We start from the raw sequence: 14,444 nt of genomic DNA, 5'->3' as shown, positions 1-14,444 counted from the left end.
GTATGTGACCTATACAATTTGATTTGATTCAACTGGTAGAGGGTCCCAAGGCGTCAGCAGTGACGTCAATCGATGTGTCGATTTCTCGCGAGCTCTCCCGAAGATAGGCAGTCGGCTTGACACTCCAGGGAAACAAGGATGGAGGAACTGGCTACCAAGCTACTCGCAGAAGGCATTCAGAAGAAAGTGGTCAGTCCAGGCAAAGGAGAGCTTTCAACGTTTCCTGATGGGACCAAGGTGAGTTATAAAACAGCGAATTTAATCCACGTTCAAAGGGTAGTTTTGTATGTGTAGTGCTGGCTAAACGGATTAGCATTATTCGCTAGCTAGCTGCTAACGTTAGCATGGAGCGAAATTATCGAGGTTTGACATGTTCTGAGGTGATATATACGTTACCTTATTTTAGTTAAACTATAACTCGGTCTACCAGAATTTCTGTAAATAACAATTATCAGCCAACAAGTAATTATTGGAGTAAAAACGAGTTTTTTTGGTGGTACTGTAAGAGGTCGGTGCTTTTACAGGATTGACAAGTCGTCATTGATTTTCGTCTCTCTTATTGGTCGGTGGGGATGTCCGTCAACTTGTAAACATTACTACTACGTTTTAATTGGATAGTCGGCAAGATCGACCGACCGTATTGTTGGATAATCAGTGTGAATTTGTGCCTCTGCCTGTTGATAGAAAAATCTCGAATTTCGTTTGATATGGGGTATTTTAATATGTGAAAGACATGCATTTTAAACCTTTTACAAGCTCACGCTATCAGCATTTATTGTCCAACTTTTGTATATAATAATGTTCAGCCTGCTGGGAAGTGATTATGTAGAAACTACACCTTTTACTGTTACTAAATAGAACAAACTCTGTTTCATCAATACAATGTATGTCATGTACACTGAACAAAAATATAAACGCAACATACACAAATTTTAAAGATTTGACTGAGTTTCAGTTCATATAATGAAATCCAGTCAATTTAAATAAATACATTTGGGACAAATGTATGAATCTCAAATGACTGGGAATACAGATATCCATATGTTGGTCACAGATGCCTTTTAAAAAAAGTAGGGTTGTAGATCAGAAAAGCATTCCGTATCTGGTGTGATCACCATTTGCCTCATGCAGTGCGACACGCCACCTTCGCATACACGTCGATCCAGAGCATCCCAAACATGCTCAATGAGTGAAATGTCTGAGTATGCAGGCCATGGAAGAACTGGGACATTTTCAGCTTCTGTGAATAGTTTGCAGATCCTTGCGACATGGGGCATTATCATGCTGAAACATGAGGTGATGGCGGCAGATGAATGGCACAACAATGGGCATCTGTATCTTGTCACAGTATCTCTGTGTGTTCAAATTGCCATCGATAAAATGCAATTGTATTTGATGTCCATAGCTTTTGCCTGCCCCATACCATAACCACTGCCATGGCCCACTCTGTTCACAACGTTGGCATCAGCAAAACGCTCACCCACACAACATAAGACATGTTTTCTGCCATCTGCCCAGTACTGTTGAAACCGGGATTCATCCGTGAAGAGTACACTTCTCAAGTGTACCAGTGGCCATCTAAGGTGAGCATTTTCCCACTGAAGTCTGTTACGAAGCCTAACTTGCAGTCCGGTCAAGACCTTGTGCGTATGGAACATTTCTGTGATCTTTTTATTTCAGCTCATGAAACATGGGACCAACACTTTACATGTTGCGTTTATATTTTTGTTCAGTGTATTACATGATTTATTCACTTGTGTAATACCAGTTCTCCATTCTACCCCCCCCCCCCCCCCCCCAATTTTCCAACAGGTGATATTCCACTACCGCTCCAGCCTGTGTGATGGCACTGTGCTGGATGACTCCAGGACCATGGGGGGCCGGAGCAAGCCCATGGAACTCATCTTGGGAAAGAAGTTCAAGCTGGCCGTTTGGGAGCGAGTCATTGCCACCATGAGGGAGGGAGAAGTGGCAGATTTCACATGTGACGTCAAGGTGGGTCGCCCAACTTAACATGGTTGATGTGGATGGATTAGAGACCGTTACTTTTGTGCACACAGACATACAATTGGTGGCAAAAAAATAGATTGTTATGGAATTTGACAGGGTTTGTCAGTACGTTTTGTTAGTTGTTTCCCTTCAGAGAATTGTATTAATTGTACTTTAAAATCCACCAGTCCCTCAATTTGTCCCAGTGAATAATGTAACCATCCTCTTTCCTTCTCCCTCTCTCCCTACAGCACACAGCCCTGTACCCGCTGGTGTCCCAGTCCCTGAGGAACATCAGTGCAGGGAAGGACCCCCTGGAGGGCCAGAGACACTGCTGTGGCATCGCGCAAATCCACTCACACCACTCACTGGGCCACTGTGACCTGGACCAGCTCCAGGCCAACCCTCAGCCCCTGGTCTTCACCCTGGAGCTCATGGAGGTGAGGGGGGGCTTATTTATTCTCCATTAGGGGTTCAAGCACCCTGTGCGGAGTCTGGCTCCTCAAGTTTTTCCATCCAGGGAATTCTTCTTGCTACTGCTTATTTCTTAGCGCCCCAAGCACTCATGGTGCTTTAAAATCGACATCTGTCTCGCCTAGATGGTTATATGAACTCTGAACTTTTACCACGACATCAAGAGGAGGATGGCACCCTTCCTTTCAAAGTGTATGTCTTTTTCTAACCCTGTTATCACCCAAGCAGCACTCATGCCACTGTCATTTCACTGCGTAAATACATTTTGATTGAATAATATGATTGACGCCTCTCCCAGGTTTTGACGCCCGGCTCGTTCAGACTGGACATCTGGGCGATGACGGACAAGGAGAAGCTGGAGGTGGTGCCTCAGATCCACGTGGAAGGTAACGCCCTGTACAAGAAGGGCGACGTGAAGGAGGCGGCCGAGAAGTACCACAATGCCATCGCCTGTCTAAAGAATCTGCAGATGAAGGTAAAGATTTATGACTTCAAACCTAGTCCTGGGGACTTGCTTTTTTTGGCATTTAATAGGGTAACGATTAGAGCACTGCAGACAAATACTTTTCATTTAGTTAACTAGCCATTCTGCGCGTCAAATGAGATCTATGCATTCCCTGTCTATAGAACGTCTTAACCCTACTAAATAAGTGGCTAGTCTTCTAACTCCTCCCCATCCTTGGCCCCTCCTCCAATCAGGAGCGTCCGGGCGATGAGGGCTGGATCAAGCTGGACCTCATGATCACGCCCCTGATGCTGAACTACTGCCAGTGTCAGCTGGTCCAGGGTCAGTACTACGAGGTGCTGGACCACTGCTCCTCCATCATCTCCAAATACGAGGGTGATTCACAAACTTCTGAATACATTCAGGTGTAGCCCTGCCCTAGGATCAAGTGAATATGCTGAATTCACATAACAATAGGCTATGCTCTGAAAGCAGTAATTTGTCATTACTTAAGACAATCCCTTTAAAAAATAAACACTTGTTGTTCTGTTTTGTCTACAGCAGGCCAGTTGCAAGTGAATGACAAGTCCTTTTGAATTTGTATTGCTTACTACCAGCTGCTCACACCAGCCTCTTTCCCATTGACACACTCTTACCTCTCACCCCCGCAGACAACATGAAGGCTTACTTCAAGCGGGCCAAGGCCCACGCGGCAGTGTGGAACGAGACGGAGGCGCGGGCGGATTTTGCCAAGGTGGTGGAGCTGGACCCGTCGCTGGGGCTCTCGGTGGCTAAGGAGCTGAGGGCCATGGAGGAGAGGATCCGCTCCAAGGAGAAGGAGGAGAAGGGCCGCTACAAGAGTCTGTTCAGCTACGACGGCAACGCCCTGGCCACCGCTACCACGGTGAGTAGCCGAGTACCTTCTAGAAGTTTCTTCAAATCTGGGCCCATATTAAAACAGCATCTTAGAGTAGCAGTGCTTATCTAGGATCAGGTCCTCCCCACTTTAAAATAAGGCCAAATTAATCTATCTCAGCACTCATACATGAATGCTATGAGTGTTTTCCCCAAATCTAGGATCAAAATTACCTGGTGTGAAGAAAATGTTTACTTTATTTTACTAGTGAAATGAATGATCATGTGTCTTTACACTAATTGTCTTTTTAAATTGGCAGTATTACCCCTTAGTGTTGAATGACTAATTAGGTAATGTTCTTTTTGAATGTCTAAAACTGTTATGCACTCCTTTTAGGGCTGAATTAAGACCATTATTCTTGTTATAAAGAAGAGGAAGAACAGTTGTGGACACATTGACACGTTTAGTTTTATCCACACACCAAAGCCATATTCACTTTCCCCATGAAACATCACTTTCACGGTGCACATTCTCTTTCTAGATTCACTTTTATCTTTTATAGAACGACATTACACACCCACACACATCTACCCTCAACAGACCTTCAAAGTTCAGCTTTCCCCTACCGCAAACGCTACGCAAACAGCCAGTTACATCACACACACATGCTGCAAAAGTACAGGAATACGCAGGAGATCCTCCACTTCTGGCAGTATGACTGGGACATCAACTTCGGAGACAATCACCAGATATATATTTATGGACACTAGAGCAGTCTCCACCATTTCCCTTTTGTTCACCCCTTATTTAACCCTATTATGTTCAATATGACTATTCAAGTTAATTACTCTTATCTTCACTTGTATCTATGTTGTTATTATTACTGTATTACATTTCATTTGCTAATTTGTCTTTGTGGTCCTGTATATTTTAAGCTAGAACATTTGTAATGGACACTCTTGCCCTCAACTCAAACACCACCCCACTTGCCTTTTGGTCAGTCGAACAGAGCTAATGATTTGCCAAGTCATTGGCGTCAGTGAGTGTAGTTTAGGATAGTGACCATCATTTTGGCCCCTAGCTCCTTCCCGGTCTGTGTTCAACAAACTGAAAGGACTGGATAGGGGAAGGCAATATGGTGAAGGCTCCACTTTAGTCTATTGGAGGCCTGGAAGGAGTAGTCACTGAAGGGCTGGAGATGGTAATGGAACTGGGGCGATGACTCACTGGCTAGCATCAAGTAAAAGGTCAAGATAGCCTTTTTTTTTGTAGAGTTCATTTTCATAGGTTTGCACATCAAATGACTGACATCATCATACCAGCATTTAGCTAATTTGTCCCTTGTATTTTGTGAATTTTATCTAAAGGGTCACCATGACTTGACTCAAGTGTCAGTTGTATGAAATGGGTGTTCTCTGGCCTGGTTAAAAAGCAGAGTAAACACTACACTCAACATTGATTTCATTGGTAAGCAGTGTTCAACCTGGTTTAACCAGGCTACCTATTATGCTTTCTATAAAATGTCTACGACGGGACAGCGAATGCTTTTTGCTGCCATGTTATGACTGAGAAGCCAAATAAAGGTGTAACTCTTACTGGTGTGTTTTTGTAATGATACCCAATGTTTGCTTATGAGCACACTCACCCACACTTACTTAGGCCTCATTGTGCAAAGTGTTCTCCACACAGTGCTTATAGAAAGTCCACACTCCCTTTTAAAATTATCACCTTTTGTTGCCTTATGGCCTGGAATATAAATGCATTAAAAACAATTATTGGTCTTTGCATTCTACCCCACAACTTCCAAAAGAAAAGTATGTTTTTTTTATCTAAACTGAAATAGCTTGGTTGGATAACAATCCTGAATTAGCTCCAGTGTAACCAATCACCTTAAGAAACACCAAGTTAATTAGTCTCCACCTGTGTTAAATTGTAGTGATTTCAGGATACATTTAGCAGTTCCTGTAGGTTCCCTCTGCTGGGTAGTGAATTGCAAAGCAAACGCTCAACCATGACCTTTCAAAAGAACCCCGGGACAGATCAGAGGATGAGTATAAAAAGATTTCAAAGGCCTTGAATATCCCTTGGAGCACGGTCAAGACAAAGTGAAAGGTGTATAGCACCACCTAGCCTGCCCTCCAATCTGGATGACTGAGCAGAGGCTACCAAGAGTCTGATGGCAACGTTGAAAGAGCAGCAGACTTATGGCCAAGACTGGTCAGTGTGCTTGTGATTTACTCAAGCCTTCCACAAATATGTGATGTAGGGTGGCAAGGAAGCCCACCATGAATCGGTTTAAGTATGCAAAAAAACACTCGAGATTCTGTAGCAAAAGGTTTTGTGGTCTGATTAAACAAAAATTTAACTTTTTGGCCGAAATGCCACATTTTGCGCAGCATCATGTTATGGGGATTTTTCTCATCGCCAGGGACTTATCAGGATAGAATAGAAAATGAAGGGAAACTATGTACAGAAAAGTGCTTGAGGAAAACCAGCTGAAACTGGGACGAAAGTTCACCTTTCAGCATGACAACAACCTGAAGCCCATAGCCAAAGCTACTGTGGAGTGGCTAAGGAATAAGGTAAAGTCCTCAACTGGCCCAGTCAGAGCCCCGACCTAAATCCAATCTAAAATTTGTGGCATAGCTTGAAGATTTCTGCCCATGAACTTGAACAGTTAATGGTCAAACCTAGGTATGCAAAGTTCGTAGAGACCTATACCAACAGACTCACAGCTTTAACTTCTGCCAAATATGCTTCAAGTGGAGACTCGGGTGGAGACTTATTTTTCTTCACAAAAATGTTCCTTAAATGTGGAGTATGTTGTGTAGATAAGTGGAAGAAAATCCTTATTTAAATGAAAAACTGAGGCACTGACAACCAAATGTAAAAAGTTCAAGGGTGTGTAGACTTTCTATAGGCACTACATCACAGAAGGCTACTGAGGGGAGGACAGCTGATAAATGGCTGGAACAGAAAAAACAAAATAAATCAAACACATGGAAATCATGTTTGATACCATCCCAGACATTACGATTAAGGTGCCACCAACCTCCTGTGCACTAGATACAAATGAAAAACACTCGCTTTTTTAATTTCATTCAATTCAAGTACAGAACTGCAAAAATTGGGTTTACAAAATTGCCATACTAATAAAACTGATTTCAGGTGTGTAGAGAGGAGGTAATAGTTAATTGGGTGGAGGATGAAGGGCAAGGAAAGCTTGACTGTATGTGGCAGATAGAGGGTGCCATGACAGCAGAAAATGTGTGTAGGGTGGAAGCATGTGGTACAGAGAACGGGGTATTTTCAAGATGCTGTTAAGCCTTGTTCACATCAAATACATTTTTTTTGCACATCTGATTCAAAATGTTATTTTTCCTGCAGTCTGAACAGCCAAAAAACACATGGAATATGATGACTTCAAACCCCCTTCGTAGGTGGTTTGAAATCAGATACAAATCTGATTCCTGGCTATGCGACTTGTGCCTGAACGGTCAAATCTGATTTGCTCTCATGTTTTTTTTAAACTTATTTGGCATATCTTGTTGCTTCCTAGCTGCTGTGACAGTTTGGCAAGAATATGTGGTAACTAACTAGCTTGTTGTTTACAAACAAATTAGTGAATGTGCTAGAAGGATAAACAGCTACCTCGTTAGTTGACTGCTGTGGCTAGCCAAACAATACTTGTTTTGAAAGTTGGATTGCCTTATCCTTTGGCGGCTTTAAAAGTGTGATTTTTTTCACTATGATTTTTAACATTCAAAGCAAACTGGGGAACATCCATTGCAGGCATTGTCACCTTAGCTTGCCACATAACTTCTGAGTGATAGGAAGAAGGAACACACACATGCGTCATTACTATGACAAGTAGCATAGCCGTGTCAACAAATGACTGCCGTCTGAACACACACAAATCCAAATTTGGTCACTTGCCGTTTGGACAGTGAAGTAACCCAAAACGGATTTGAAAAACAAAGCTGATTTGAGCATTAAGGCCTGCAGTGCGAACAAGGCTTAAGTGTTGCTTACTGTAAAACAATGTGGAATTAAACCTTTGGATGTAGAGTGGTGTCAGTATAGCAGCTAAGAGAGAAAGTCAGAGTATCAACCTCATTTCATTGTGGCATAGTTTTCAAAAATCTATCAAATATTTTACAGCACTATCACCTCACCCCCACTGAACAGGACAACCAAAATGAGAAAATATTTACCAGCCCCTCGTGATGCCTATGAAACTGAAATAAGCTACAGAATGTTCTGAGAGCAAACTGTCCTACAACTGCAAAATGTGTTACACATTCTGAACACACCCCATAGGCGGTGTGAGAAACTATATGGGAAAAAAGATTACAGGTTCAGTGGAGCAAGAGACAAAAAGTCAGGATAACAAAGACGGGACACATAGATGAGGCCTATACAAAGACAAGGGAGGGGGGGATGGAGGGATTCTGCAAAGGGTTATGTGCGAGCGCTCCTCTCTGTCTCCGCCAGACACTCCCTGACCAGCGCCCTCGCGTGAATGATACCTAGAAGACAGATGAACAACATCACAAGTTGGGATTTAGAACTTTTACTTTATGTGTGGAGAAAAATACCGTCTCCTCATTGAACCTTAATGTGAATTGAAATCCATGTATTTCCAAGTAAACTCATATGGAGTAAGTAGGCCTATGGGATGGGATCCTTGGGACTCGAACTCTGTCCCCCCATTGAAGTTGAAATGTGTTAAGGTTAGGGTAGGGACATCCCAAGGATCCCAGATAACCATGTGAGTCGAGAGCCAAATGGCCGTGGTGTGAGAAGCATGGGTGAAATGTTTGTTTGGCTCATTGAAAAGTATTTACGGCAGTAATTATTCATGAGAGAAACATTTTCCTTGGGATTACTAGCCTTGGAATAGGGGTTTCGGGACTGACCGTCTCACATACTGAAGAACTAGGACTATATTTAATCACCAAGTACTAGTTTTGTGCGTCCTGCATTTGGGCAATTCCACAGTAATGTAATTATGACGAGACTCAGATTTTTACTTTAAAAATGTTTGCCAAACAAAGACCACTGATTTCAAAGTTTAACAATTTTGGTATCTTTTTTAAAGTGAAATCTGAGTCATCAAATTGCCCATTTCTCATTTTGTGCATAGCATAATATTATTTGAACTGAGCCTAATTTAGGCATCTTTGGATTTAAAAGGACAATGTCTGATTGGACTGGCTATTTTGCTAATTGAACTTGGTAGATTTAAACTTTTTGATGCTTGATTGACTGGATGACTGAGCTCGGTGATGGTTTTATTGAATGCCCGAAAGCCTTAACATATACAGTTTGGCTTTTATTATGATCTATTTTTGCTGCTGCCATGCAATGTTGATCATTGCTTTCATCCACTGCCTTATGTTAATTTCTTGTTGCTGTGTTTATGCATATAATATTCAAGTGCTTACTGTCTGCTTGCTGGGTATGTGCAGCGTGGTTCGGGAAAAGGAAAGTAAGCTCTATGGAGTACTGATAAACACCCTGTCAATACAACCACAACCTTTGCGCCAAGCTTTGTGGATATTTGTGGCCTAGGCGTTTAGCTGATCGGGCTGCAGTACCTCTCTTTAGCCTCTCCATGGCGCTCTTGCTCCCGGCGTAGGTGGGGCGGATCTCGCGACTCATCTCCTCGATAACTGACAGCAGCTCGCTGTAGGTTGAGCCCTGAGACACTTTCACTGGCTGCGTGTGTGTGTGAGAGAGGGGGGATACGAGACAAAGGTCATATGCTGGAACAGCAAAAACAACTAGAAATCCCAATTGATCCTGAGCAAGATAGTCCCTTTATATCGTACAGAAGAGTAGAGATACAGGGGGATAATTGCCATGACGAAGTGACAGTAATGCAAATAAACACTCGCCAACTAATCTATTTTAATTAAATCGACCAGTAATGATCTGCTTTGTATTTGTTGTTAGTGATACCTGGACCCTATTGATTAGTCACAGCTGTGTATATCCCCCAAAGCAGATACCTTGTCGGCCTTGAAAGAACTTCACTGGACTCTATGTAAACTGGAAACCATACATCTTGAGGCTGCATTTATTGTAGCTGGGGATTTTAACAAAGCTAACCTGAGAACGAGACTTTCTAAATTCTATCAGCATATCGAATGCGCGACACGGGCTGCTAGCATTCTGGATCATTGCTACTAACTTTACGCAATGCATACAAAGCCCCCCCGCCCTGCCTTCGGCAAATCTGTCCATGACTCCATTTTGTTGCTCCCAGCCTATACACATAAACTAAAACAGGAAACACCCGTGTTCAGGTCAATACAACACGTGTCTGACCAATCGGACTCGGCGCTTCAGGATTGCTTCGATCACGTGGACTGGAATACGTTCCGGATAGCCTCAGACAACAACACTAATGTGTACGCCGACTCTGTGAGCGAGTTTATTAGCAAGTGCATTTGAGATGTCGTACCCACTGTGACTTAAAACATTTCCTCACCAGAAACTGTGGATTGATGGCAGCATCTGCGCAAAACTGAAAGCATTAACCACCGCGTTTAATCATGGCAAGGCGACTGGAAACATGACCGAACACAAACAGTGCAGCTATTCCCTCCGCAAGGCAATCAAACGAGCAAAGCATCAGTATAGAGACAAAGTAGTCGCAATTCAACGGCTCAAACACGAGACGTATGTGGCAGGGTCACGGATTACAAAAAGAAAACCAGCCCCGTCGGGGACATCAACATCTTGCTCCCAGACAAATTAAACAACTTCTTTGCTCGCTTTGAGAACAATACAGTGCCTCTGACACGGCCCGCTACCAAAGCCTGTTGGTTCTCCTCCTCCGTGGCCAACGTGAGTAAAACATTTAAACGGGTTAACCCTCGCAAGGCTGCCGGCCCAGACGGCATCCCTAGCCGCGTCCTCAGAGCATGCGCAGACCAGCTGTTTTTTACGGACATATTCAATCAATCCCTGTCCCAGTCTGCTGTGACCACATGCTTCAAGATGGCCACCATTGTTGCTGTTCCCAAGAAAGCTAAGGTAACTAAACGACAATCGCCCCATTGCACTCACTTCTGTCATCATGAAGTGCTTTGAGAGACTAGTCAAGGAGCACATCACCTCCACCCTACCAGACACCCTAGACCCACTCCAATTTGCTTACGGCCCCAATAGATCCACTGACGATGCAATCGCCATTACGCGGCACACTGCCCTATCCCACCTGGACAAGAGGAATATCTATGGAAGAATGCTGTTCATTGACTACAGCTCAGCATTTAATACCATAGTACCCTCCAAACTCGTCATTAAGCTCGAGACCCTGGGTCTCGACCCCGCCCTGTGCAACTGGGTCCTGGACTTTCCGACGGGCCGCCCCCAGGTGGTGAAGGTAGGAAACACACACAGACAGCGTGGTGAAGGCGCAACAGCACCTCTTCATCCTCAGGAGGCTGAAGAAATTTGGCTTGTCACCTAAAACCCTCAAACTTTTACAGATGCACAATCGAGAGCATTCTGTCGGGCTGTATCACCGCCTGGTACGGCAATTGCACTGCCCTCAACCGCAAGGCTCTCTAGAGGATAGTGAGGTCTGCACAACGCAACCTGCCCTCCAGGACACCTACAGCATCCGATGTCACAGGAAGGCCAAAAAGATCATCGACAACTACCACCTGAGCTACTGCCTGTTCACACTGCTATCATCCAGAACGCAATGTCAGTACAGGTGCATCAAAGCTGGGACTGAGAGACAAAAACAGCTATCTCAAGGCCATCAGACTTAAACAGCCATCACTAACATATGAGTCTGTATGTTGTCAGCAGCCTCTCTCTAGCCACTTTAGTAAATGGACTCAAAAGGTATCACTAGTCACTTTAAATAACACCACTTTAATGTTTTCATATCATATATTACTCATCTCATATGTATATACTGCTCTATACCATCTACTGCATCTTTCCTATGCCGCACGGCCATCACTCATCCATATAGTTATATGAACATATCCTTATTCATCCCTTACATTTGTGTGTATAAGGTTGTTGTTGTGAATTTGTTAGATTACTTGTTAGATATTACTGCATTGTCAGAACTAGAAGCACAAGCATTTCGCTACACTCGCATTAGCATCTGCTAACCATGTTTATGTGACCAATAAAATTTGATAAAATACCCTGAATAACATATTTAACATGACGTTAAAGCATCATAGGCATTAGTTAAAGCAGTTAGAGATGAGGGTCAGGCTGTTCTGTCCTACCTGAACGAAGCCCATCGACGGCGGGCCGAAATCACTGAACGCTGGTCTGAAGTTAGAGGGGAGTGAGGGGGAGGGCACACTGGAGCCTAGGCAGAGGAAAGACAGAATTCAGACGCACTGAAGCGCCCTATGACTAGTTATCATCTTTAAAATGGAAGGCAGGGGCATAAATGCTGCGTGGCATCGGTGGCGCATTCATTCTGGGGAGGCAGGTAGCCTAGTGGTTAGAGCGTTGGACTTGTAACCAAAAGGTTGCAAGATTGAATCCCCGAGCTGACAAGGTAAAAATCTGTCGTTCTGCCCCTGAACAAGGCAGTTAACCCACTGTTCCTAGGCCGCCATTGAAAGTAAGATTTTGTTCTTAACTGACTTGCCTAGTTAAATAAAGGTACAATTAAATTAAATAATTCTCAGGTGAGAGGGATTGTTACATTATGGTTGGTAGTATATGACACTCAGGTTGGTTGCTGATGTGTGGTGTGTTCCCTGGGCAGGTCCCTGGGCAGGTCACAGGAATAGGGCCGCTAGTCTTATCTATTGAATGGAATCCACTGCACTGTGGTAGGGTTGAGTTCAGTAAGATGGGTGAAAACCAAACCAACAATGGGTAGTGTAGAGGGTGCATCTATAGAAATAGAAATTCAATTTCTATACATCCTTGATAGCAATAATAGTGGATACTAAAGAACCAATTGACAGTTGGCAGAAACCTGGCGGGGTGTGGTTGGAGCCGGACGGAGCAGGGGCTATGGGTTTGTAGCTCATCGCGCTGTCACTACGGACCTCCCCGTACGACGGCGCACCGCTTCCGTCCGTCCCGTCGACCCTGTGCTTATACAGCTTTACTGGTGGGCTGGGCCCCTGAGAGCTAGGAAGAGAAAGTAATGGTGTTATGTTCATCATGTATGACATTCATCAACAACACGGTCAGTCTAGCCTGGTCCAGAATACATTGTGTGCTATGCAAGTCATGTTGAATGCTCTGTATGGCCAATTGGGTTTGGCATGACAATGATTTGAGGTGTTGTTTAACTCGTACAGATTTGGACCAGGCTGTCATGATGTTGTCAGTGGATCACTGACGTTTGCAAATATATGGCTTAACGACCCAGACCTTAGGTTACCTAGCTAGCTAGTAATCGAACAAGCCCAGCTGGTTTCAAACATGTGTCACAACCGTGCCTGTTCTCCACATCGGCTTAGCGGGCAACTTTGCACATTACGTCAGTACCTTATCGGGTCGTAGCCTATCGTTAAGCGACTGTACTAACGTTGGCTAGGTAGCTAAGCTAACGTTGTAGTTCGCTAACTAGTTACCGAACCAAAGGTCGACGAGATGACATCTCGCTTCAGACAAAGTCCAATTAACATAAACAAAGCTAGTTAGCGGGTGACCTAACTTGTAATTGCAACGACTTCGGTGATCACTGCGCATTTCATAGCTAGTTAATCTCTACTTAGCAAGAACGCTAGCTGTTTGCTGACTGGTTTGCATTCGGTGTGAAACAGGCTTGCTAGCTAACGTTATCTAGCTAGGTGAATAGCTATAACGTTAGATTGCAGCAAGTAGTTACATAATGCATTTGCGTTCCATGGGTTTAAGTATCTCAGTAGCCATTAAAAACATGTAATAGAAAACAACAGTCAAGGGAATGCTTTCGAAATATACCTTTCTAGGGGAAGATTTTCAGCCAGGTCGATAAAGCAGCTTCCTTTCTCCTGCTGAAAAGGGGCGTGGTTATTGATGCAGCGTAGCCTGAATATTCATAAAGTGATGCGTTGTCATTGGCTAAAAACAAATCAATGGCAGGTGAGCGGAACTGTCTATTTATCAGAGCCTTCCCTTCTATTTATTTGAGGGTTCTGCACTGGTGTGTATTTTTTTATAATCTCTTTGGTATTCAGAGTTTGAATGTAAGGAGAAAAAAAAACATTATTTGATGGGGCACACCTCACTGATTTATTTTCCCTGTGGTTACATGAAGTGTGGACATGTCGATCATCATGTCAACATGTAGGTCATCTAAGGTTACTGCCTGAACCGAAACATCAATCACACAATAAACCAAATGTTTTTTATATTATGCCACATCAAGGCCCTTCTTCCCCAGGTTTGCCAAATAAATGTAATCTAACTATGTGTCCGTGTGCGTGCGAGAGTGATCTGAGAGAGTGATACGAGATCTGTCAGTTTAGTTTTTAAAAAATTATAGTGTTTTCAGGCTGTCACTGTCCAAGGCCACACAAGCTGATTTGCTACATGGTTGACTTGGAAGTGGACACACTGCATCATTAACCTTGGACAAGAGATAGAAGAGAACAATGAACAGTGGCAAAGTTGTATTTTTGGTTGGAACCAGTGGCGGATTTAGGTATGGGCGACATGGGCAGCCGCCCAGGGCGGCATCTTAAC

At 43.6% G+C, this 14,444-nt stretch overlaps 2 protein-coding genes across 3 annotated transcripts; one reads left to right on the top strand and one right to left on the bottom strand.

Moving 5' to 3' along the window:
- Nucleotides 1-79: 79 nt before the first annotated feature.
- LOC139374895 (AH receptor-interacting protein-like) lies at nt 80-5,359 on the top strand. 2 transcript variants are annotated; one of them, XM_071116112.1, is made up of 7 exons: nt 80-237; nt 1,813-1,995; nt 2,241-2,429; nt 2,762-2,938; nt 3,163-3,304; nt 3,580-3,812; nt 4,161-5,359. In XM_071116112.1, the coding sequence occupies exons 1-7, from the start codon at nt 139-141 to the stop codon at nt 4,164-4,166; spliced, it is 1,029 nt and encodes a 342-aa protein (XP_070972213.1). In that variant the 5' UTR covers nt 80-138; the 3' UTR covers nt 4,167-5,359. The 2 variants fall into 2 exon arrangements, with proteins under 2 accessions (XP_070972213.1, XP_070972214.1); XM_071116113.1 differs by having other exon boundaries at nt 90-237; nt 3,163-3,250.
- A 1,463-nt stretch (nt 5,360-6,822) lies between these two features.
- Nucleotides 6,823-13,768, bottom strand: LOC139374897 (cyclin dependent kinase 2 associated protein 2). The gene is made up of 5 exons (XM_071116114.1): nt 13,701-13,768; nt 12,742-12,899; nt 12,032-12,117; nt 9,365-9,485; nt 6,823-8,293 (listed from the first exon to the last, which is right to left on the bottom strand). Exons 2-5 carry the CDS (start codon nt 12,794-12,796, stop codon nt 8,226-8,228), a joined length of 330 nt encoding a protein of 109 aa, XP_070972215.1. The 5' UTR covers nt 12,797-12,899; nt 13,701-13,768; the 3' UTR covers nt 6,823-8,225.
- Between the last annotated feature and the right edge of the window lie 676 nt (nt 13,769-14,444).

This window comes from Oncorhynchus clarkii, chromosome 19, assembly GCF_045791955.1.
Source record: "Oncorhynchus clarkii lewisi isolate Uvic-CL-2024 chromosome 19, UVic_Ocla_1.0, whole genome shotgun sequence".
NCBI lineage: Eukaryota > Metazoa > Chordata > Actinopteri > Salmoniformes > Salmonidae > Oncorhynchus > Oncorhynchus clarkii.
The sequence above is the reverse complement of the archived record's forward strand: the minus strand, read 5'-3'. Positions and strand labels throughout refer to the sequence as shown.